The sequence below is a fragment of the Oryx dammah genome, unplaced genomic scaffold, assembly GCF_014754425.2.
Source record: "Oryx dammah isolate SB20612 unplaced genomic scaffold, SCBI_Odam_1.1 HiC_scaffold_28, whole genome shotgun sequence".
NCBI classification, from domain to species: Eukaryota; Metazoa; Chordata; class Mammalia; order Artiodactyla; family Bovidae; genus Oryx; species Oryx dammah.
Window position 1 is genome coordinate 111002481 of NW_024070212.1, and position 25780 is coordinate 111028260.

Below are 25780 nucleotides of genomic sequence, written 5' to 3' on the forward strand. Positions count from 1 at the left end.
AAGAATAGTTATGTTTGCTCACGGACAACTCTGGGGTGCTTCTTTATTCAATACACAAACTGATTGTGACAAAGGCGCTGCCCTAGATAGTGGGGACGCAGCATGACCAGGAAACAGAGCGCTCGCTCTCCCAAAGCGAACGTTCTAGTAGGAGACAGATGACGATGGATAATTCAGCAAGTATGCATCAGGGGGCATCAGGATGAAAGACTCAGGATGAGGAGCAGCATGTCAGGTGCTCCTATCAGTCTGACCAGACTGTCTTCAGGCACTGATAAGAGCTGAGGGCGAGTGTCTTGCTTACATTTAAGGTCATTATGCATTCAGTATGCACTGGGACTGACTGAGAAATTAATGTTTTTATGGAAAAATGAATTCTAAGATCTAGATACCAGATATACAAACACATTTCTAGAACGTAATCTGTTTTAAGTTGCCAGACTTATTAGAAGCAGTGAAAAAAAATGCTTGAAATTTTAATAATTTAATAGTAAAGAAACTATCCATTGGGGTCAGTTGTTGTTGTTTAGTTGCTAAGTCATGTCCGGCTCTCTTGGGACCCCGTGGACTGTAGCCCACCAGGCTCCTGTGTCCATGGGATTCTTCAGGCCAGAATACTGGAGTGGGTTGCCATTTCCTTCTCCAGGGGATCTTCCCAATGGAGGGATCGAACCCACGTCTCCTGCACTGGCAGGAGGATTCTTTACCACTGAGCCCCCAGGGAAGCCTTGTTGTGATCAGACACGTGTGTAATTTTGTATGTGTAGCAGGATGTCTTACCCCAAGTTTTCTTCTTTCTGAAGGGGCTCTAAGCAGATCTCAGTTCTCTTTCCCAATTTATATTCCCTGATAACAAATGAAACAAAACAGTACTGAATGACATATTAATTTTTTAAAGGTTTTTTAAAAAAACAATTTCAAGTATTCTTAAGTGAAATAGTATACCATATAAGAACACTGAAAATTTAGGAGACTACCATGAAAAATTATACACCAACAAATTGTACAACTAAGAAGAAATGGTAAATTCCTAGAAATATACAACCTACCAAGATTGAATCATGAAGAAACAGAAAATCTGAACAGACCAATTAGTAATGAGATTGAATTACCAATTAAAAACCTCCTAACAAAAAGAGTTGAGGACCAGATGGTTTTACTGATGATAAAAGATTTAATACCAATCCTTCCCAAACTCTTTAAAAAAAAAAAAAAACAAACCAGGAGGGAACACTTCCAAACTCATTCTATGAGGCCAGAATTACCTTGATATCAAAATCAGACAATAACATTACAAGACAAGAATATTAAAGGCCAATGTCCCTGATGAACATAGCTGCAAAAATTCTCAAAGAAATACTAGCAAAACAAATCCAACAATACAGTAAAAGGATCATACACTATGATCACGTGGGATTTGTGCAAGGGATGCAAAGATGGCTCAACATTTGCAAACCAATTGATGTAATTAATGCAAGCACATTAACAGAGTGAAGGACGTGGCCCTCTCAGCAGATGCAGAGAAAGCATCTGACAAAATTCAACGTTCTTTCACACTGAAAATTCACAACGAACTGGGTATTCAACAACATAAAGGTCTTATTTGACAAGCCCATAGCTAGTATCATACTCAATAGTGAAAAGCTGAAAGCTTTTCCTCTAACATCAGGAACAGCACAAGGATGCGCTCATACCACTCATATCCAACACAGTAGCAGAAGTGCTAGTCAGAGCAATTAGTAAAGAAAAGGAATTCAGATTGGAAAAGAAGAAGTAAAATTGTCTCTGTTTGTGGATGACATGATGATATTTACAGAAACCTCTAAAGACTCCACCAAAAAAACAAAACAAAACTTAAATAAATGGGGACTTCCCTGGTGGCCTAGTGGGTAAGAATCTGCCTGCCAATGCAGGGAACACAGATTTGATTCCTGGCCCGGGAAGATTCTACACACCTCGGAGCAACTAAGTGAGGGCCACAACTACTGAGTCCATGCTCTAGAACCTGTAGTCCACAGGAGACACGACTCCACGGAGGAGCCCTCGCAGCGCAAGGCAGAGGAGCAGCACCACAGCCACAAGGACAGAAGCCTGCACAAAAAGCAACGAAGACCCAGCACAGCCAAAAGTAAATAACTAACTAAACACATTAAGAAACACTAATAAATGAATTCAGCAAGGTTGCAGGACACAAAATCAATGTATAAAAATCAGCTGCATTATATATAATGACAGAAAATTATCAGAAAGAGAAATTAAGAAAACAATCCCAACAGCATCAAAAAAAATAAAATACTTAGGAATAAATTTAACCAAGGAAGTGAAAGACCTGTATATGGAAAACTACCAAGACGCTGATGTAAGAAACTGAAGACACAAATAAATGGAGTGATTCCCTGGTCATGGACTGGCAGAATATTGTTCAAATGTCCATACTACCCGCCACCCTCCTCCCACCAAATCTATAAGTTCAATGTAATCCCTATCAGAATTTCAACAGCATTTTGAAATTAAAAATAGAAACAGTTCTAAAATTTTTATAAACCCACAAAAGACCTCAAATAGCCAAAGCAATCTTTTCCTAAGAAAGAAGAACAAAGCTGAAGGCATCATGCCCCCTGATTTCAAACTATACTATAAACCTATAGTTATCAAAACAGTGTAGTACTGGCATAAACAGCACACACGTATCAGTGGAACACAAAAGAGAGCCCAGAAATGGACACTTGCATATCAGGCCAATTAGTTTATAACATGGAAGCTAAGAACCCACAATAGGGAAGAGTCTCTTCAATAAATGGTGCTGGGGGGGGGGGGGGCGGAACTGGACAGTCTCATGCAAAAGAATGAAAGATCCTTATCTTACACCATGTGCAAAAATTCAACTTAAAACTGATGAAAAGATTTGAACATAAGACCTGAAATTGTAAAATTCCCAAAAGAAAACCGTGGGGTAAAGCTGTGGCGTAATTTCTTTTTGGATTTGACACTAAAAGCAAAGGCAATAAAAGCAAAAATAAACAAGTGGGACTACATCAAACTAAAAAGCTTTTGCATAGCAAAGGAAACCATCAACAAAATTAAAAAGCAACCTATGAAGTAGGAGAAAGTATTTGCAAAGCTAAGGGGTTAGTATTAAAATTATATTGAGAACTCATACAACTCAACAGCAATAAGCAAACAATCTGACTAACAAATGGCAGAGGATGTGAACAAATTTTTTAAAGACGACATACTAATAGCCAACAGGTACATAAAAAGGTAACATCACTAATCATCAGGGAAACGCAAACCAAATCCACAATGAGATACCATCTCACACCTGTCAGAACACTTAGCATTGAAAAGACAAGAGAGAACAAGTATCAGGGAGGGTGTGGAGGAGAGGGAACCCTTGTTCAAGGCTGGTGGGAATGTAAATTGGTTCAGCCACTATGGAAAAACAGTATGGAGGTGCCTCAAAAAATTAAAAAAAGAACTATCACATGATCCAGCAATCCCATTGCTGGGCACCTCCCCATTTTGAAGAGATTATCTGCACTCCCAGGCTCATTGCAGCATTATGCGCAGTAGGCAAGAGATGGAAAGACCTAGTGTCTTTACTGAAAGAATGGATGAAGGTGTGGTTTACAGGTATGTGCACACACACACACACACACACACACACACACATACATACACACACACGAAGGAATATCATGCAGCCCTAAGAAAGGACATCCGGTGGCTTGAGATAACACAGACACTGAGGGCATTATGCTAAGGGAGACAGGGCCACTGCTGCCTGACATCACTTACACGTGGACTCCAAAAAGCTGAACTAATAGAAACAGGGACTCGAATAGTGGTGTCTAGGGGCTGGGAAGGGAAAAGGAAGATGCTGGTCAAAGGGTACAGACTTTCAGTTATAAACTATAATCAGCATGCTGTACCTGACATCCCTAGGACGTACTTATAACACTGTATTATATACGTGCTTATCTTATAATACTATATTATACACTTGAAAGTTGCTGATAAGAGAGTAGATCTTAAATGTTCTCTCACACAAAAAATGGCGATTATATGATGTGATGGAGGTGTGAGCTAACACTATGGTGGTAAAATCATTCTGCAATATATGTCTGTCAAATCAATACACTTATACAGTGTTAGTGAGTTAAAATTGCTCAGTCATGTCCGACTCTTTGCAACTCCATAGACTGTTGCCCGCCAGGTTCCTCTGCCCATCGAATTCTTCAGGCAAGAATACTGGAGTGGGTTGCCATTCCCTTCTCCAGGGTATGTTTCTAACCCAGGTCTCCTGCATTTTAGGCAGAGTCTTATATATCAATTATATCTCAATAAAGCTGGGGGAAAAAAACACTCAATATTTTGCTTACAGTCTCTGGACCAAAGTAAAAACAGGCAAAACTGCATTTTTACTTAATATGAAAACCTGAAGTTGTCTCAGAGTTTGTGATAACAAGCGCTGTCCACTTGACAATGTGAATGACCTAGAATGGGCTGTTAGGGAGTGCTCACCAAGAAACCTACTTGAGCTGCTGCTGGTGGACTCGTAAGAGCCGGCCTGGGCGCTTACTTTCCACTGTCCAGGCTCTGAGGAAGGCTGGGGATGGGATGGAAAACTCCAAGGAGGGCAAGGTCATGGCCTAGAAAAGACACAGACAACTGAAAACGCACTCTTAAAAACAGATTGCATTAGGGAAAAAATGAAGTGCTACACAATGACATCTGAGGGAGACAGCTTCTCAAGTGATGATTGTATCTACCAGAAACCACAAGAATCTCTCTTACATGAAATTAATCCTGAGTCACTTTTGTATTCCTCTATGCTGAAATCACCTTGAGAGCTAAGTGACTTTTCTATTTCTGAGCCCAAAACTCCTTTTTAATGATTATGTTTTAGAAAATGAAACTTTAATTTCTATGTGACTGTAACTCAAAAGCAGAGGCCACTTTAATAAAAGCAAGGACTTGTCTTCAGTTTCCATCTGTGCTACTATCATTCAACAGTGTTTCCTCTGCCAAGGAAATGACTTTCTATTTTGAAATATTGCAGAATCTCTGGATCCAACTGCTAGGCTCAAACCACTGTACTAATTCTGTAGGGTGGATATCTATTCATATACTTAGGTTGTATTATATGACATGGTCAATATTCATCCACTTTTTAATCTAGAAAACAGTAATTTTGTATCTTTTAATCCAATATAAGAAAAAAAAGTTGCTTCCTTCTTGTTCTTAAGAGAATAAGATCATTTGCTTTTTTTGAGAAAGGTATTTCAGACAGTGAGGATACGCAGGATAAGTCAATCAATGACTGATAGTTAACTCACATGCCCCTACACTTTTTCCTTTATGAGGAAGAAGGATGTTCATTTTAGTCCACTGAGAGTTAAGATGCTTCTTAAGCATTTTGTGTTGTATTCAACCGAGCCTTTCCATTTGGACAGAGCACTCTGTCTGAATATTAATGTCTAAGAAAACAATGCAATATCTAGTTTAACATTCTAACATAAAGCTGAGATTCTGACCTCCTGGGCAACTGACGACAGCTTTTGCTAACCACATTTAACACATGAATCACAATGGTGCAAAACCAATGTAAATAAAGTGAATGCTTTACAAATGTTCCAACAAATGTTTCCCTAAAAAAATCAAAATGAACATAAGCTGCAAGTCACTGAGAAGACAGTCAAATGAAAGCACAGCATGCCTGTCAGAGTGGGAAGAAAGGAAGCCACAGGGTGACTGAACGAGCCCGGGAGCCCCCTGAGCAGTGTGCGTGTGTGGCCTGTGAGGTACTCACCACTGAACATGGCATATAACACATGCCATATCAGAACAGACTGTAATTGAGGGAAAAGGAAATAGAAGAATATATTAATATCTCACTGGAAGCAGCCAGATCACCACTAGGGTTAGCTGTAGGAGGAAGGCTGACCTGAGACTTCAGCTCCCCTAAGGTGGCATCTTCTGAGATTTCAAGGTCTCCCAAGTACCAGAGGGAAACTTCTGCGTGTGCGTCACTGGGAGCACCTGCAAAGGACAGAGTGAGACTTCTGACAGGAGCTTTAGATGAACTTAGCTCATATTTCTGAAATACAGGCTGTGTGGGATACTGCACACAGGCTTAGTACAATTCTATCCAAGCAACTCGGTATCTGCAGGCTTCGAGTCAGCCTCTCAGGACTTCATGGGGAGGAAGCGGGGTCTGGCAGACGGGCCGCCAGGGGGCGCGGTGTGGGCATAAGCCCGCGTCTTCTGCCAGGATGAGTCTGAGGCATTTCATTCACACACTGCTGTCACTGAAAGCAATGGAAGCGTCAATGTCCCGTCTGTTACAGTGAAGGGGCTGCTATTCCTACTGCCATGGGGAGCTTGAGAGATAATATACAAAAATTCCTTGAAAAAACTGGATACATTGCCATAATAATAAAGATAATAAAAATAACAGATGGCAAATGAAAGGTAAAGCCAAAAAAAAAAAAAAAACCCAAAATAAAAAAGCAAAACAGGATGGTATTATATAGAGGTTACATACAAATCACTGTATAAAAACAGGATGGTATTATTATTATGCTATGAATTACAGAACACATAGATTTTGCTGTAATTTAAGTATATTTTAAAAACACACATTTCTGTTGCTTCTCAGCAGAAGCAGTCATTTTACTTTTCTTTATGACACACTGGCTGCTGTAATTCTGTTGTGTTCTCACCTGGAGTGGAACTGGCTTTCCAGACGCTGCCCTGAGAAAGGGTACAATTCGTCTGGTCCTGGTGATCCTTCCAGTGATGCAGCGGCCCCCGAGGCTGGTACCACCAGATGGGCACCGTCAGGAAACCCTGAGGAATGGAGATTTCGAACTGCTGATGCACACAGATTAAGTCAACTTCCACTTCCACAGAGAAACATCTTGATATAGAAAGTGTTCCTGAATTTAGTATTTTTCCTTAAGATGTATGTATTAACCATCATACATTATCATTTACCACTTTTACATTCAAAAGTTTAAAATCATAAAAATCGGTATCTAGGATGAATGGGACTAATGTTCTATAAATTAGGAACTACGATAAGTGAAAAGTATAAACAAACTAACAAAATATTTGACAGAACAAACTACAAAAATGCTTTCAGGCATTGGAAGAGCACCACAGCACAATGCACCAGTTACATGCAGTTTTTAATTTGTAAAATTTTCTAAAGGAACTTTCTACAGAGAAGCAACAATCTATTGATCTAAGGTGCATTCCTATATAACAACTACATGAAATAAACCCATCTCCTAAAACACATTCTGTAGTTTCAATTTTACTAACTTAACTGGTTCTTTCCCTCCCCTTTTTTGAGTCAGTAAAGAACCTGAATAGATTAACTATGCTACAGTGGTCAATTTCCAACAATAGAAGATGAGAATGTGGGGGAAAAAACACGTATTTTTAAATACATATTTTTTAAGAAATGCATGCTAAAATTGAATATTTTTCTGTTTATCAAATTGGTGACAATTAATAAATACTCAACTTCCACACAATAAATAAATAATGTAAATCAGAGCAAAAAACTCCATTTTTTTCATTCAGTTCAAACCCAAACTCTTGTAAATTGGTGCCAGGAGTATAAACTGCTGCCAAGTTTCTGGAAAGTAATTTGGGGCTGTCAAAATTTAAAATGCCCAAACCCTCTGACCCAGCCATTCTACGGTTGGGATTTTAGCTTCTGATATACTGGCCCATGCATACTGAGATATTCACTGCAAATTGTTTATGGCAGCCAAAAACCATGAACCAACCTCAAGGTCCCTTTTTAGAAGACTGGTACATTACAGCAGGCCATAACTTCTGACAAAGAAATTTCAGTTCCAGGAATTTATCCTACGGATACATATGTGCAAAATGGCAAACAGACAGTATTTTTGGCAGTGTTATTTGCATCAACACAAGACTGGGAACAACCTAACTGTACTGGTTAAATAACTCATGGGAGCCTCCATACACATCAAACAGAATGAGACAACTTTTTGTGTATGGATGCAGCATATATATGGGGATAAACCATTAACGAAGAAAGCTAGGTGCAGAATACAGTGCCAAGCTTATAATCTTTGCTGTAAATAGAAATATGTATATACACATGAATGTGCACACGCATGCTCCATATACACACGTGTGTATCGAAGCACGTGCTTCTGGAAGGATACAGGGGAAGCTGGCTGCGGTGGAGGGAGGACAGACACCACAGGGATGGGACCTTCTCTTCCTGGCCCAGCTTTTTATATCCTTTATATTCAAAAATTAAAGAGCATGGTATAAAATACAACAGAATTCTTTGAAGTCATGAAAAAGAAAAAGGTAGGTCTGTATGTGCTGATGTGAAGAGATCCTCAAGACATACTACATGAACAAAAACAAAAAACACAAGGAATAAAACAGTGCATAGAGTATGACCCCCTTTATGTAAACTCTGAAAAGGCTATGCACATATTCACACTCAACATACAAACAGGTGCAATGTTTTTCTTGGAAGTACAAGAAAGGAAAAATAACTGGGCTCTTTCTGGAGAGAAAGATACAAGAGAAACTTCTGTTAATCATTCTATAGCCTTCTACATTGTCTGAATTTTCTAATCATAAGCAAATGATTGTCTAAGTGCTAGAATTTGGGGTAATTTTATTTTCCTCTTTATATGTGTCCACATTAATAAAAACAACTACTATTAAATATTGGCTTTTCTGAGTGGTCATATGCAGGATCTATGCAGAGGACTGGCACGAGCCCCCCCCAAGACCCACACTAGGACTGCAAACTTGGTTCAACTCTTTGGGAAAACAATTTGGCTTGTTAATTCCATCTTTAGAATTGTCTTAAGAAGGGTTTATATTTATTCTATTGATAAGAACAAAAAGTTTAAAACAAACTGAACTCCAAACAACAGGGATATAGATGAATTAAATTGTGCTAAGTCATACACTGGATATACTGAATGTTTTTAGATTTTATGGTCCAGTTAAAAAATTAAATATAAAAAATAGGAAATAAAACTACATACAGTTGATGGAAGAAAATATATAAAGATGTAAAGTATGGTAGCTATCTGACTGGTAGAATTTGGGCTTAGTACTCTATATTCGTTATGATTGTATTTCCCCATTTTCACACGATGAGAACATAACATCTTTGCAATCACAACACAGAAACTGCTATTTACAAAATGTCTACTTGGGAGCGAAGTCTTACCAGAGGAGGAAGTTTTCCTTCAATTAAAAGCAAAGTATCTCCAGAACAGATCATAAGCTCTTTCAGCTTTGCATCCTAGAAACACAGAAAGTCTTTTTTGTCATTTATGACTTCTGGAAGGAATAAAGAGACCATTCAATCTTTAAAAAAAAAAAAAAACAAACCTGATGCCTCTATTATCGTTTCAAGAAATAAGCAGATGAATAATGAAGCAGATATTGAAGAGATGGAAATAAGCTAAGACTATAAAACAGTACATCATTATGTATTAAAACTGTATAATTAAGAACTTTAAAAGATTAAAGGAAGGAAGATGGATGAGATGAAAAATGGCAGACTAATTTACAGAAGATAAAATTTTAGTTAAGCTTAAGAGATGGGCTGGATTTGGAAAAGTCAGAGGAAACAAGGAATTTCTCAAGGAAAGAAGAACACGGCAGGACTTCCCTGGTGGTTCAGTGGTAAAGAATCCACCTGCTAATGCAGGAGACACAGGTTTGATCCCTGATCCAGGAAGATCCTACATGCCACCCGTGAGCCACAGCTGTTGAGCCCGTGCTCAGAGCCCAGGGGCCGCAACTACCGAGTCTGTGCACCCTAGAGTCTGTGCTCCAACGAAAGAGGCCACTGCAAAGAGAAGCAGGGCACTGGAACAAAGAACAGCCTCCTCTCAATGCAATGAGCGAAAGCCTGTGCAGCAAGGAAGACCTGGCACAGCCAAAAAGTAAACAAACAAAATTATCACAAAAAAAGAACAAGGCAAAGTCAAGGTTAGGTCAAGGGTATGATTTGCATATATGATTTACATAAAGGGGAAGAGCTAAGAGACTAATTAGAGTGGGAGGTATCTGCTGGAGAGTAACAGGAAAGAAAACTGGGTGGGAAATGGGTCACAGGTCAAAGAGGTGTGGAACAGAAAAAAGGGAGTTTTCAGTTGCTTTTAAAAAGCCACTCAACACAATGGAGTATTACTCAGCCGTTAAAAGGAATACATTTGAATCAGTTCTGATGAGATGGATGAAACTGGAGCTGATTATACAGAGTGAAGTAAGCCAGAAAGAAAAACACCAATACAGTATACTAACACATATATATGGAATTTAGAAAGATGGCAATGATGACCCTGTATGCAGGACTGCAAAAAAGACACAGATGTGTATAGAGGACTTTTGGACTCAGAGGGAGAGGGTGAGTTGATTTGGGAGAATGGCATTGAAACATGTATAATATCATGTAAGAATCGAACTGCCAGTCTATGTCCGATGCAGGATACGGCACGCTTGGGGCTGGTACACGGGGATGACCCAGAGAGACGTTGTGGGGAGGGGGGTGGGAGGTTCATGTTTGGGAACGCATGTACACCCGTGGTGGATTCATGTCAATGTATGGCAAAACCAATACAGAATTGTAAAGTAAAAAAAAAAAAAAAAAAAAGCCACTCAAGATTTCTGTGAAGAGGATTTTTAAAGATCACCCTAAGTTGTCAGACCTGTGACATACTGATATGAAGTGGGGAATGAATACCTGGGCTTAGGGACGCCAGCTGTAGTAACTCAGGCAAGAGGCAAAAAACACCAAAATGAAACGAAAGACCAAATATCAGGGTTTGAACCAGGAGGCCAGCAATGGAATTGGTTGAAAAAGAGTGGAAAGACTGACAGGTCTCTGAAGGCCAGGACCAAATATGACCCACGTCAGGTAAGGAGGGTAAGCCACATGTGGGGCTGGAAAAGGTTAGGATGAGAAAGACTAACAGCAAATCTGTGAAATGGAGCCAGTTCTGAAGGTAATGAGTTTGCTTTTAGACAAACTGTTTGATACTGGTTTGAGAATTAGTAAGAGAAGAAAATGAGGCAAATATTTGACTAAATAAACTCTTCTGACATCCAAACTTTATGTGCTGACAATTCTTTGAGGTCCACTTCTTACTCTAGGCTGTCAAATTCCTGGCCAGGACTCACAGGGGCCTCTCTATTGGCTGTTACACAGCAAAGATCTTTCCCTGGAAGGCCCTGCTTTAAATCAGCCTCTGCTGATGTCTAATGCCAGACTCTCACTGAACAGAAAGCAGGCACATAAAGCCTGGGGGAAAGGGTTGTACTGAGCACAACCATCTGAGGCCACAGATCTGGACTGTGAGGCCTGATGCTACTTGGAACGGCAATAAGGAGATTAACCAGCACGGAAAGACACTCAACATCACTGATTACTAGAGAAATGCAAAGCAAAACTACAATGGGGAATCTCCTCACACCAGTCAGAGGGGCCATCAAAAAAGTCTACAAATAATAAATGCTAGAGAGGGTGTGGAGAAAAGGGAACCCTCCTAAACTGTTGGGGGGACTGTAAATTGGTACAGTCACTATGGAGAACAGTAGGGAGGGTCCTTAAAAAACTAAAAATAAGAGTTACCATATAATCCAGCAATTCTACTCCTGGGCATATATCCAGAGAAAACTCTAATCTGCAAAGATCCATGCAACCCGATGTTCACAGTGGCACTATTTACAAAAGCCAAGACATGGAAGCCACCTGATTGTCCATCGACAGATGAACAGATAAGGAAGATGTGGCGCACACACATACACACACAATGGAATATTACTCAGTCCGAAAAATAAGAATGAAATAATGCTATCTGGAGCAACATGAATGGACTTAAGAGATTATCATACTAAATTAAGTAAGATAAAAAGACAAATATACATTGCTTACATGTAGAACCTAAAAAATGGTACCGATGAACTTATTTACAAAACAGAATAGACTCACATACAAAGAAAGCAAATTAATGTTTACCAAAGGGGAAAGTGGAGGAGGGATAAATTAGGAGGTTGGAATTAACATATATACATTACTATGTATAAAATATATAACCAATAAGGACCTACTGTATAGCCAAGGGAATTATACTCAGAATCTTATAATAACCTATAACAGCAAGAGGGCTTCCCAGGTGGCACTAGTGGTGAAGAACCCATCTCCCAGTGCAGGAGACATAGGAGACACGAGGGTCCCCTGGAGGAGAGCATGGCAACCCGCTCCAGCAAATGAAAAACAATCTGAAATAGACTATATATATATATATATTTTAACTGAATCACTGTGTTGTACACCTAAAACTAACACTCTAAACCAACTATACTTCTATAAAAATCAAAAACAAGAGGAAGAAGAGTAACCAGACTCCAACCATCCTATAATAACTTTGCTCCTACATCTTATCCTAAGTGTCTGGCGGGATTTAGAGATGCAGCTTGAAGCAGAGCCTAAGTGATTGGCTGCTAAGACGAATTCTGCCATCATCAACTTACAAAGAAACTCTTGAGATTAAGACATTCAGGTTTCAAAATTGAGAGCATATCTTCAAATTCTTCACTGGTCCTTTGTTCTCTGTAGTTCTCTGCCTCTTAATGAAGAACTACCACTAGAGACATATTCTCTTATCAAAAGAGGACTCAATATATATGTTAGATATGTTCCCACTTAGCTGAAACTTTCCCTCTGACTCTGAAAAAAACTACAGTGAGAAGAAATGAAAGTAGATCCACATATGGATTCTTGTATCCTAAAAAAAGTAAGCTTTCCCTAGAATTTATTCACATGAGTAGGGTGGTATCCTTAGGAAAACACAAAACAGTCACTTTGCAAATGAAATGTATAGAAATAATCTTACTTCTTCACATAAAGGCTCCCCAGCTTCAAAGCACCAATCCATTTTTCGTAAATGCCATGTGTCTCCTAGGAAGGAATCAAAATCAGGATGGAAAACAAGTCAGAATAATATGGTTTATGAGTTTTCCAGGCATGACCCTTCTGGATAAATGAATATCAAATGGGATATAATCTAGTAATTATTGACTAATTTTAAAAGTAAATCATCTCTTCAGAGCATGAAAAAAAATTAACTTGCTGCCCCAACTTGGTGAATCTTCTGTCTATTCCACCAAGTACTATATGCCTGCAAATAAAAATACTTGGTACTAGTATGCAGTGTCTATTTATACCTTTATTATTTACATGTACATATGCATGTCTACATCACATGTTAAGTATAAACAGCTGTACATACAAGCATAGAATCCCTTTTGAAATCACAAAGTTGTCTTGGACGCACGCTAATGTTACTCAGCAACTGGTAACATGTACAACAAAACTGTTCCTGTCAATCAGCAGTTATCCTAAAAAAAAAACTGCGTTCAGTACAGCAGTTTAATGAATTGGGTATAAAAGAACATTTACAAATGTTAATTAGATTTCAGATTTTCAGCATGTTTATTACACTGACAAAATGGGAAGAGAATTTTTTTTTGAGGAGAGGGAGCTGAGTAAAAGTTGAAAATCTTGGTTACTAAAAAATTAGTGATGTTTTATAACAATCAACTCCCCCACTCACCAAAAGAAGCTCCAGACCAGGAAATAAACACAGATCTCATATTTATCCTGCACAGGCCACAGGTTTGAAGCCCCTTCTCTTGGCTCAGACAGTAAAGAATCTGCCTGCAATGTGGGAGACTCGGGTTCGATCCCTGGGTTGGGAAGGTTTCCTAGCGAAGGGGATGGCAACCCACTCCAGTATTCTTGCCTGGAAAATTCCATGAACAGGGGAGCCTGGTGGGTTACAGTCCATGGGGTCACAAAGAGTTGGACACAACTGAGCAACTAACACTTTCACTGTAGACCCTCTTTTGACATTATTTCTAGTTCAAAACGCAGCACAGGTATGTCGCTTCATTGGTGTCCGATTCTGTGCGATCCTATGCATTGCAGCCGGCCAGGCTCCTTTGTCTGTGGGATTCTCCAGGCAAAAATACTAGAGTGGGTTGCCATGCTCTCCTCCAGGGGATCTTCCCGACCCAGGGATTGAACCTGTGTCTCTTAGTCTGCCTGCATTAGCAGGCAGATTCTTTACCACTAGCACCAACTGGGAAGTCTCTTTAAATGCAGTAAGTTGTATTGATATTTAACTTAATATGTTTAAAAAAAACAATACCAGTAAATTAAGAGTGAACACCATTACGTCAGCACAGCATGGCAGAAAGAAATCAAGAGTTGTGAAATCAGAGCCACCTAGCTACTTGCGGTATAACTCTGGGTGAGCTGTTTAGCCATTCTCTGCATCTAAGAAATGGGAACAAGTGAGGATCCCTGCTGGGAGGACTAGTGTGGAGATGAAACAAGGTACCGCAGTAAGTTGCTAGAAGAGGGCCCTGAGCCTGAGCAAGCAAACGTCGCTGCCGGGTGATGGAACCCCAGGCTTCTACGCCGGCGCAGAGAACGGCAAGCTCTCAGTCTACTGAAACCAGCTTGATGCCTCCTCAAGCTCGCTCACACGGCTCCACCTGGGGAGCCACTTCAAAATATCCTGGGTTTATTTTTTTCATTCATATTACATTCCTTCTTTACATAGAAATACTGGGATCAAACACAACTTACTGAAATGCTGAATTAATGAGGTTAAAAAAAATCAGTAAAAGATCTAGGAAATTCCAGGGGGTCTAAATCTTAACCTTATCTCTTCTGTATCTCTGCTGGAGCCTATCTAGGGTTTCCTTCCTTAGATGGAGGCTAACCTACGACTAGTTTTCTTTTAGCCTGCAAAGACGAATCAGGAGAATTATGTACATAGCTGACAACCCTGGAGAAAAACAAGTTTGAAAAGTTTTCATTAGGCTTATAGAAAATGCATTACAAGTAAAGGACGGGGACAAGCTTATGCATCATCAGAGTCTGTAACCCACCTGTGAGGCCACATTTGTCCAGCATTATCTTCAGACACTGTTAAGAAAAAAAATTATGTTCATTTGTAGTTTTGTTTCTGAGTTACAGTACGAGAAACACCTTTCTTTTGACCCTGGGACTATCTGAGTCTGATTATATTTAACAACTCTCAAATAGATAAAGACATACATGGTTAACTGGTTAGGTAGACACTCCTTAAGGGCTAAGGAGGTGCCAAATCAGCATAAAAAAAAAGCTTCCAGTGTTCACAACCAGAACCTATACATTCATCCACTTCCAGGTCTGCAGTATGATTTTCTTATGAGGACTAACAGTGTATTTCTGACCAGATATGATTAATTAGGTTGCTTTCACCATGACTTCCCAGGTAAAGAACCCGCCTGCCAATGCAGGAGACCTACGGACATAGGTTCCATCCCTGGGCCGGGAAGATCCCTTCAAGGAGGAAGTGGCAACCCACTCCAGTATCTTGCCTGGAAAATTCCATGAGCAGAGAAGCCTGGCGTGTCACAGGACTGCAAAGAGGCAGACGTGACTAAAGTGACTTAGCATGCACAGATAAGTAAACTGACAGAATGATCTCTATTCGTTTTCAAGGCAAACCATTCAATATCACAGTGATCCAAGTCTATGCCCCAACCAGTAACGCTGAAGAAACTGAAGTTGAATGGTTCTATGAAGACCTACAAGACTTTTTAGAACTAACACCCAAAAAAGATGTCCTTTTCATTACAGGGGACTGGAATGCAAAAGTAGGAAGCCAAGAAACACCTGGAGTAACAGGCAAATTTGGCCTTGGAATGCGGAATGAAGCAGGGCAAAGACTAATAGCATTTTTCCAAGAAAATGCACTGGTCATAGCAAACACCCTCTTCCAACAACACAAGAGAAGACTCTACACATGGACATCACCAGATGGTCAACACCGAAATCAGATTGATTATATTCTTTGCAGCCAAAGATGGAAAAGCTCTATACAGTCAACAAAAACAAGACCAGGAGCTGACTGTGGCTCAGATCATGAACTCCTTATTACCAAATTCAGACTTAAATTGAAGAAAGTAGGGAAAACCGCTAGACCATTCGGGTGTGACCTAAATCAAATCCCTTATGATTATACAGTGGAAGTGAGAAATAGATTTAAGGGCCTAGATCTGATAGACAGAGTACCTGATAAACTATGGACTGAAGTTCATGACATTGTACAGGAGACAGGGATCAAGACCATCCCCATGGAAAAGAAATGCGAAAAAGCAAAATGGCTGTCTGGGGAGGCCTTACAAATAGCTGTGAAAAGAAGAGAGGCGAAAAGCAAAGGAGAAAAGGAAAGATATAAGCATCTGAATGCAGAGTTCCAAAGAATAGCAAGAAGAGATAAGAAAGCCTTCTTCAGCAATCAATGCAAAGAAATAGAGGAAAACAACAGAATGGGAAAGACTAGAGATGTCTTCAAGAAAATCAGAGCTACAAAGGGAACATTTCATGCAAAGATGGGCTCGACAAAGGACAGAAATGGTATGGACCTAACAGAAGCAGAAGATATTAAGAAGAGGTGGCAAGAATACACAGAAGAACTGTACAAAAAAGATCTTCACGACCCAGATAATCATGATGATGTGATCACTAATCTAGAGCCAGACATCTTGGAATGTGAAGTCAAGTGGGCCTTAGAAAGCATCACTATGAACAAAGCTAGTGGAGGTGATGGAATTCCAGTGGAGCTGTTTCAAATCCTGAAAGATGTTGCGAAAGTGCTGCACTCAATATGCCAGCAAATTTGGAAAACTCAGCAGTGGCCACAGGACTGGAAAAGGTCAGTTTTCATTCCAATTCCAAAGAAAGGCAATGCAAAAGAATGCTCAAACTACCACACATTTGCACTCATCTCACATGCTAGTAAAGTAACGCTCAAAATTTTCCAAGCCAGGCTTCAGCAATACGTGAACCGTGAAATCCCTGATGTTCAAGCTGGTTTTAGAAAAGGCAGAGGAACCAGAGATCAAATTGCCAACATCTGCTGGATCATGGAAAAAGCAAGAGAGTTCCAGAAAAACATCTATTTCTGCTTGATTGACTATGCCAAAGCCTTTGACTGTGTGGATCACAAGAAACTGTGGAAAATTCTGAAAGAGATGGGAATACCAGACCACCTGACCTGCCTCTTGAGAAATCTGTATGCAGGTCAGGAAGCAACAGTTAGAACTGGACATGGAACAACAGACTGGTTCCAAATAGGAAAACGAGTACGTCAAGGCTGTACATTGTCACCCTGCTTATTTAACCTCTATGCAGAGTACATCATGAGAAACACTAGACTGGAAGAAACACAAGCTGGAATCAAGATTGCCGGGAGAAATATCAATAACCTCACATATGCAGATGACACCACCCTTATGGCAGAAAGTGAAGAGGAACTAAAAAGCCTCTTGATGAAAATGAAAGAGGAGAGTGAAAAAGTTGGCTTAAAGCTCAACATTCAGAAAACGAAGATCATGGAATCCGGTCCCATCACTTCTTGGGAAATAGATGGGGAAACAGTGGAAACAGTGTCAGACTTTATTTTGGGGGGCTCCAAAATGACTGTGGATGGTGGCTGCAGCCATGAAATTAAAAGACGATTACTCCTTGGAAGAAAAGTTATGACCAACCTAGACAGTATATTCAAAAGCAGAGACATTACTTTGCCGACTAAGGTCTGTCTAGTCAAGGCTATGGTTTTTCCTGTGGTCATGTATGGATGTGAGAGTTGGACTGTGAAGAAGGCTGAGCACCAAAGAATTGATGCTTTTGAACTGTGGTGTTGCAGAAGACTCTTTGAGAGTCCCTTGGACTGCAAGGAGATCCAACCAGTCCATTCTGAAGGAGATCGGCCCTGGGATTTCTTTGGAAGGAATGATGCTAAAGCTGGAGCTCCAGTACTTTGGCCACCTCATGCAAAGAGTTGACTCATTGGAAAAGACTCTGATGCTGGGAGGGATTGGGGGCAGGAGGAGAAGGGGACGATTGAGGATGAGATGGCTGGATGGCATCACTGACTCGATGGACGTGAGTCTGAGTGAACTCTAGGAGATGGTGATGGACAGGGAGGCCTGGCGTGCTGTGATTCATGGGGTCGCAAAGAGTCAGACACGACTGAGCGACTGAACTGAACTGATTCTCATAAGAGGAGATTAGCTTTTATTTATCCAAGAAGCAACTGATCATAGACCAACTCACAAGGGGAAAACTGTGCATGCTGTGAGCTCGCAGCACAATTCAATGAACGAGACATGATGAGCAGACATCAGAGCAAAACAACAACAGTCATTAAAGACTCCCGACTTCTTGAGCTGAGAAATATTCTTAAATAGATTTAGGGCGAAGGAGTAAGTAAAATTTGATTTATGCTATAACTGAGCAGAAAGGAGAGGGCTAGGGATGATGACTGCTGCCCTGCTTGGCCTACAGGAAAATGGCAAACAATCCAGACACCCCTGGATTGACACGGGAACGTTTACATAAACTAGAAAAGGTCTTAAAACAATTAAAGGATAAATGAGATTTATATTTACTGGCCTTAAAAAATCTTTAAAATATTTTAAGTGAAACGAAGTTCTAGGATCCCATTTATGATTTTAAAAGAAACCAAGTCAAGCTCTTATTTCTACATGTACATACATACTACACGTTGGTACACACACAGAGAAGGTGTGGGAGGATACACTATTGATGTGGATGGGATTACATTATCCAATGACGAAAGTGACTTCTGAGGAAAGGACAAGAATAAGGTGGTAACTAAGGAGGATTTTTAGTTCCCTGTGAAGTTTAAAGAGTAAGACTAAATCCACAATTACTTGTATGATTAAAGATAAAAGCAATTATAGGATTAAAGACTGTTTAGAAAATGATGACGGGGACAACACAGAATGGGGCCAAAGAAAAGTGGATTCAAAGAAAACCACAGTCTCAAGGCCTCTCTTATTTAAGGGAAATGAGCGATTAAGCATTTAACTTAACTGTGCTTCTGACAGAGGAAACTACCAGGATAAAGGCCCAGCAGCACAGAAACCAACTTGGCTGCAGTAGAACAAGTGAGAGTAATAGTTACAAGTTCTGTTTGTTTCTTTTTTTTTAAAGATACCAAAGGGCCAGATCACAAGAGCCTTGCAAGGTCACTCAGGGGCTCTGCTCTCATTCCAAGTGAGATGGGAAAGCAGAGGAGGGCTGTGTGTAGAGGACTGACTGGCCTTAACTTTAAAGGATCGCTCTATTTCTTTGTAAGAATGTACCCTGGGAGGTGCCAGGTTAGAAGCAAAGAGGTCAGTTAGGAAGCTGCTGGAATAATCCAGATGAGGGGTGAAGGCGGTGAAAGCAGTGAGGGAATGAGATGTGGTCAGATCCCTGATAAATCCTGATGGTAGAACCAAAAGGATTTCTTGGAAAACCTGGTAATGAAGAAAGAAAGAAAAGAATCAAAGATGATTTCAAAGGTTTTGGCCTAAGCAAGTGGAAAATGGAGCCACCATAACAGAAAAGGAAAATGTGAGTGAAGTGCATTTGAGAGAGGTCAGGAGCTCCACTGTGGGAGTGCTATCATTTGGGATGACAATCAGACAGCCAAGGAGTAGCTGGATATATGAGTACGGCATCTGTGAATTGAGCATGAGGTGCTCACAAGGCAGAGAGAAAAGCAAACAGACTGAGAAGGGGAGACCTGAGAAATGGGATGAAAACCTACAGAGCTGCGGTCTTCTAATGGCAAATGACAAATGTCGTCAAGTATGTTACTGCTGCTGAAAGAGCAAGTAAGCAGATGACTGGGACCTGCTCACCAGACACAGTAACACGGTGGCCTCTGACAGCCTTGACACAGCAGTTTCAGCCCTGGGGAGGGGAGTGGGGAGGCATGGGGAAGGAGTCTGCCTACAATGGTTTCAGGACAAAAGACAGACATACACATTCTTCAAAATGAAAAAACACTCAAGTTACCCAAGGTCACACCCCAGGCACAAAGGACTAACCATCTTTTCCTCTGGAGCTGCTGCCTTTCCACCAACGGTATCTCCAGTCCCTCTTCACACTTCCAATGTATGAACATAAATAAGATACTAAATTGCCCCTAACTCTTGATAGCATCCAATCCACAATTAGCCCACATCCCTCCTTACAATCATTTAGCAAACCCTGTCAGGGAGATCATTCGGATGAGAGGTGAAGGAGGTAACAGCAGCGGAGGGAGGGGTGTCAGGGACACTCTAATGTCTGATTCCTGTGATATGAATTTCATGCTGGCAGTAAGTCAGTAATAAACCTTTTTTTAAAGCTAACCACCCCCAACAAAAAACTCATTAAAGTTAATAAGCAAATGAAAAACTGGGAAAATATTTACAGCATATAGCAAAGAGTAAAAAATATATATTATTAAAAATATGTTTAAGCACAGAAAATTTCAAACTTATGCAGAGGGTTGTAAAATGAACCCTCAAGTGCCCATCTCCAGCCTCAGTTCCTGCTGCAGCCTGTCTTGTTTGTCAATACCTCCACCCATTTCCCCTGTCTAGCTCCCCAGATTCTTTTTTGAAGCACATGTCAGGTATCGCTTCATTTATTGATGTTCAGTACTCATCTCTAAAAGATGAAGATTCTTTAAAAAACCGTAACTGGTAAATAATGATGATATAGAATTCCTAAATAACGAATATCCTGTCAATGTTTGAATTTAAGTTCCTGTGGTTTGAATCAAGGCCCATATGAATTCTATACATTGTGCCTGCCTGCTATTTCCCCTAAGTCTCCTGTAACTCTGCTATTGATTTCTTGAAGAAGTTTTCCATTTGGGAACTGTGCTGACTGCTGGCCTGGGGTGCATTTAACAGGAAGGCAATAGCACCCCACTCCAGTACTCTTGCCTGGAAAATCCCATGGATGGAGGAGCCTGGTAGGCTGCAGTCCATGGGGTTGCTGAGGGTCGGACACGACTCAGCAACTTCACTTTCACTTTCACTTTCTGTCCCCTGAACTTACAAACTGGTACTCAGACCTTGATTGGACTCAGGTCCAGTTTTGTTTTATGTTTTGGCAAGAGCATGGGTATTGCTTTGAATCTCTAAATGTCTGGGTGTTACTCTTTTGGGGCTGTTAGCAGTTTTTCAGGACCATGGCTTAGATCCATTAATTCATTAGGACTTGAAAAACGGTGATAGTTTAAAATTTCTTCTTCATTTTATTAGCTGGGATATGTCTATTTAAAAAAATCTTCTCATTATCTATCTTGTTATTGTGAGGTAAAGTTTGCAAAAGAAAAACAGGATAAATATTTGATTCTTTGCTTTATGGTTCCCTGGCATTCACTAGTTAACAATGAACAGCATATTTTTAAAGATCATTATGAACTCATGGATTTTATGTATGTGTGAATCAGATTTCATTATTATTCCCACTGAGGTTCAAACGCTTCTCTTCAAGGTTGGCTCCTGACTCTTTGCTAATCTCAGACATCTCTGCAGACATCTCTTTACTGCTTCTGTTGTGGTAAGATGTTCCGGGTTCCTCACACACTTTCCTGACCTAGCGACAGGACAAGCCATTACTCCAAGAAGTCCTAGTTCCTTCCTGCAAATGGTATTTAGCAACCACAGTCTGGGTGCCGGGGTGCCTGCTACTACTAGTTGTTCATTGTTTCTACAAGTTGTTTCAGGAGACAGCAATAGAAAAATAATTTTTTAAAGAAAAAATACATCAGGTTCATTCTGACTCTTCTAATTAAAATTCAGGAGTGCAGGCTTTATTTATAACCACATTGATGTTATCTGTCTCTTCATTTTCCAATACTGAAAGTCCCTGTTCTCAGTGATACCAACGTAACTATTTGCTTTATCACACACACACACACACACATTCATACCTGTGTGTGTCAGATTATGTGTGTATACATAATGTAAAATCACTGGAAGGAAATATACCAAAATGTGAATATTAATGGGATAAGAGATAATGAAGAGTTCTCATTTTTTTCTTTTAATCCATTTTTATACATCCCAAATTTCTACAATAAACATGTATTATCAGTAATCAGAAAAGAAAAAAAAAATAATCTTATTTTTAAAACCACGCCTGGCTCACCAACTTTCAAGCCAACCAAAGTACTCCTTTAGTGAGTACACAGAATTCTTTAAAGGATATTATGTAAACCCTAGCCTTAGGATCGCAAAACCCTAATACAGGTTACCGCTGCTCCCCACCCCAAACACCCACAGACCCTGGCTCCCAAAGTAAAATAACTTACATCCCTCACAGATATTGTTTCCTCTACTATGATCTCCATCTCTGTCCCAGGGTGAACATCACTTCCCAAAGCGAAAAACAGGAACAGCTATGATTGAAACAGAGGTATAAACACAATTTAATTTGAATTTTAAAATTCTATAAATATATAATTTATTTCCAAAAGAGAAAGGCTAATGATCATAAAACATTAATAAAAATCTCAAATTATGTAAAAACAACTCTTATGTTGAGTAAAGTTATAATTTAAATAATCTTGACTACCTAGAAAAGTAAAGATTCTTTATCACCAATGTTTTTATTCCTAATAAACATCTCTCACAGCTATTTACTCTACTATGATCTCCATCTCTTTCTCAGTCATTCCTCAAGGAGATTTGCAATTATTGTATACTGTAAGCATTAACTGTGTTTTTTCTGAGTCCTTAGTTTGTGATCTTATTTTCTGTCCAGAGGCCCCATACACTTCAACTCCCAGAAATCCAAAGAAAAAAATGTAAACCTGATCTCTTGTCTGTTCAGTTTCTTACAGCCTTATTTTCCCTTTCTAGTCAACTTCACTTGTCATGTTTCTCATTCTCTGAGCTTGTCATGTACTACTATTTGCTAGAGTTTGGGGAAGAACAAATTAAGGGTGGGGGGTGGTTGGGAAACTAATGAAGTGGATTAGTTCCATAACAGGGATCCAGGAGCCAGGAGGATCTTGATATATGAGTTCAGCTTACCCTGGTACAGAGTCCTAATAGTAAGGACATCATTATGCCTTCTGGACTGTAATGAAAGTTTATCAAGTAGGCAGGGCTTCTGGCAAAGGTTAGTCTGATAGTATTTTATATATAAAATCAACACTGATAAGAAAAAAAGCTGCTGTGAGTCTATTATTGCAGGCAGTAATTAAGCTCAAAATCAGTACACTGTATTTCATTAAATCTAAAATACTGCTGGTTGTTACTTATTATTGGATGGCATCACCGACTCGATGGATGTGAGTTTGAGTGAACTCTGGGAGTTGGTGGTGGACAGGGAGGCCTGGTGTGCTGCGATTCATGGGGTCGCAAAGAGTCGGACACGACTGAGCGACTGAACTGAACTGAAGAAAGAAAGCACAGCACCAGCTATAGCTGTAGGAAGCCACTGACTGTAAGATGCATCTAAATCTCACATATATTAAAATGTAAGAGGAAAGGGGTGAATTTTAGAATTTATGAATCATGGTGGTTGAAACTAGAGGCCATTCAACTTTAAAGATCCCCCTTAACCACAAAATTTTCACAGGAAAACAATTTTATGAATATACTCTGACATAACATTTTTGACTTAAACACAGAGAACTAACTATATGGATATATTCCTATAGATAAAAGGTATAATCTAAGGAAAAGGAAAAATTTTTAAGAAAAATAGTATTCCTATAGTAGTTAAGGAAAGAATTTTGCAATTAAGAACTTCCAATCATGGGAAGGTGGGTTTTGGTCTTTCAGGTGACCTCCTTTTACCTGAGAGGACGTTGGTGCTTTTCCAGGACACAGTCCCAGTGAACTTCCCATCTTCAGTCCTGCTTCCTTCAGAGTGCATCTGTCTGGCACTATAAAGAATTTTGATAATATGGTAAATGTTACTAATTCCTACCTCTTTGGGCAAAAGAATACACTGAGATCATCTTTCTTTAAAAATCAAGAATGTTAAAGAAGAAAACTGAGTTGTCCTCCAAGCAAAAGGATTATATACTAGTTGTTTGGTTTCAGATTTTCTTACTCTACAACACATTATTCTTGTTATCTGTACAACAGTGCTAAGAAGTAAGAGGCAGCTATGAATGTTCTAGATTCATACTTAATAAAAACCAGAAAGCTGTTGGTTGCAAGGATTATGTAATATTGTGAAATGATTCATGAATGATGGATTAGCTTCTTTCAAGTTTAAAGCTGCTGTGATGACTACCATGAACAGTTTGAGTAGATTAAGTCTAATGACAAGATGCATTACAGAGGTAAGAATCAAGTCTCTGGTTACAATGATAACTGGTGTCGCAATAAAATTAGCAAAACAAAAACTTTGATAATAAACCTGGAAAGATGTAACTAGATTAAAACCATGACTAAAATGAGCATTAGTTAATCAGGAAGAAAGATGTTTTACTTTCTTCAGAAAGTAAACAGAGGTGACTGAAATTTGGGTAAGACTTTCTGTAATTCATAAGAAAGACACTTGGATGACAGTATGGTTTATAAATCAGTTTATAAAAGGTACCTTCAGAATATTAGGTATTAGAAGTCACTGTTTAAAGTAAACATGTTGACAAAGACAGATGGCATGATTACGTGTCAGCTTTTGAACGCTAACAAAAAGATTTACCTGGACAAAGCAGTTTCCCATTTCTATCAATAGGCCTCAAACAGCTGTTCTCAGCTATAAATAAAAAGATGCTGGTTAGTGCAGCAAACAAAAATAAATAAATAAAAAAGATACTTTACTGTGTTAATTAGCAAGAAGTTGAAAAACACAAACAAACAAGAGACAAAAAAAAAAAAAAAACACCCAGCAATAAAAAACCACGTACAGGCAATCTTCCCTTTGCGCGGCAGCACAGAACCATAAGGACACCTGTGTAAGGTGAAACTGTGCAGAGAAATCTTAATCAGAAAAATTATGATTGCACTGTGACTTTTAAAAATTTCTGTCAAAACATTAAAACTCTGTCAGTTATATGTGTACAGTGAAATGAAAAAAAAATAGTAAAACTAATATTTACACTCTAATTTAAAACACTACAGACATGGAGAACTAGAATGTTTCCTTTGCAAAAAACAGATCAAGAATTGTTTAAACAGGGCCTGCTTTCTTCTCATACAGCTCGCAGAACAGGGTGAGCATCTTCTCTGCCCCTGAGTCTGGATCAGCTTCCAGTATTTTATGCTTAGCAGTTTCAATTTCGTGAAATATCTCCAAGAGCTCCTTTAACATAAAGTTTTGTGCCGGCATCAGTTCCTCTGGGATTATCTTCATAACTTTTCATCATGACCACTTTCCTCACTTCTGTGAGTTCATGCTCACTGGCTCCTCTGGCTGCAGACCTTGAGTCTCTTGAATGACAATAATCGGCTCCATATATATTTGTTTCTTGCCTGCACTTTCACTGTTGTTGGCTAATTTTCCACTTTTTTTTTTTTTTGGTAAAATATCACCTGGCTTTATCACTGGGAGAAAAGGAGACCATAAACTACACACTTTGCTGTCCATGTGTTGAAATGAACAGCAGCTGTGTACTGACCAGTTACTGACATGCTTTAAAGAGTGAAGTGAACTGGTCACTGATTACAGCTCAGTTCAGTTCATTTCTGACTCTCTGCGACCCCATGGACTGTAGCACGCCAGGCCTCCCTGTCCATCATCAACTCCCGGAGTTTACTCAAACTCATGTCCATTGAGTCGGTGATGCCATCCAACCATCTCATCCTCCATCGTCCCTTTCTCCTCCTGCCTTCAATCTTTCCCAGCATCAGGGTCTTTTCCAATGAGTCAGCT

The 25780-nt window shown here is 39.6% G+C and overlaps 1 protein-coding gene across 18 annotated transcripts in view; it reads right to left on the reverse strand.

Moving 5' to 3' along the window:
- Positions 1-25780, reverse strand: part of USP40 (ubiquitin specific peptidase 40) — an 83430-nt gene that overhangs the window by 7758 nt on the left and 49892 nt on the right. For 12 of the 18 annotated variants that reach the window (XR_005719435.1, XR_005719436.1, XR_005719438.1 and 9 more), the window contains 10 exons: positions 24611-24664; positions 23752-23840; positions 22257-22343; positions 14989-15025; positions 12924-12988; positions 9248-9322; positions 6726-6852; positions 5948-6042; positions 4537-4652; positions 781-846 (listed from right to left, as the gene is read on the reverse strand). Coding sequence is in view for 11 of the 18 variants with exons in the window: in XM_040231792.1 (XP_040087726.1) it covers positions 781-846; positions 4537-4652; positions 5948-6042; positions 6726-6852; positions 9248-9322; positions 12924-12988; positions 14989-15025; positions 22257-22343; positions 23752-23840; positions 24611-24664 (811 nt within the window). In the remaining 7 variants the exon portion in view is untranslated. Of the gene's footprint in view, positions 1-780; positions 847-4524; positions 4653-5812; positions 5853-5898; positions 6043-6725; positions 6853-9247; positions 9323-12923; positions 12989-14988; positions 15026-22256; positions 22344-23751; positions 23841-24610; positions 24665-25780 lie in introns of those variants that run through there. The other 6 variants (XR_005719441.1, XM_040231797.1, XR_005719440.1 and 3 more) reach the window with 5 other exon arrangements.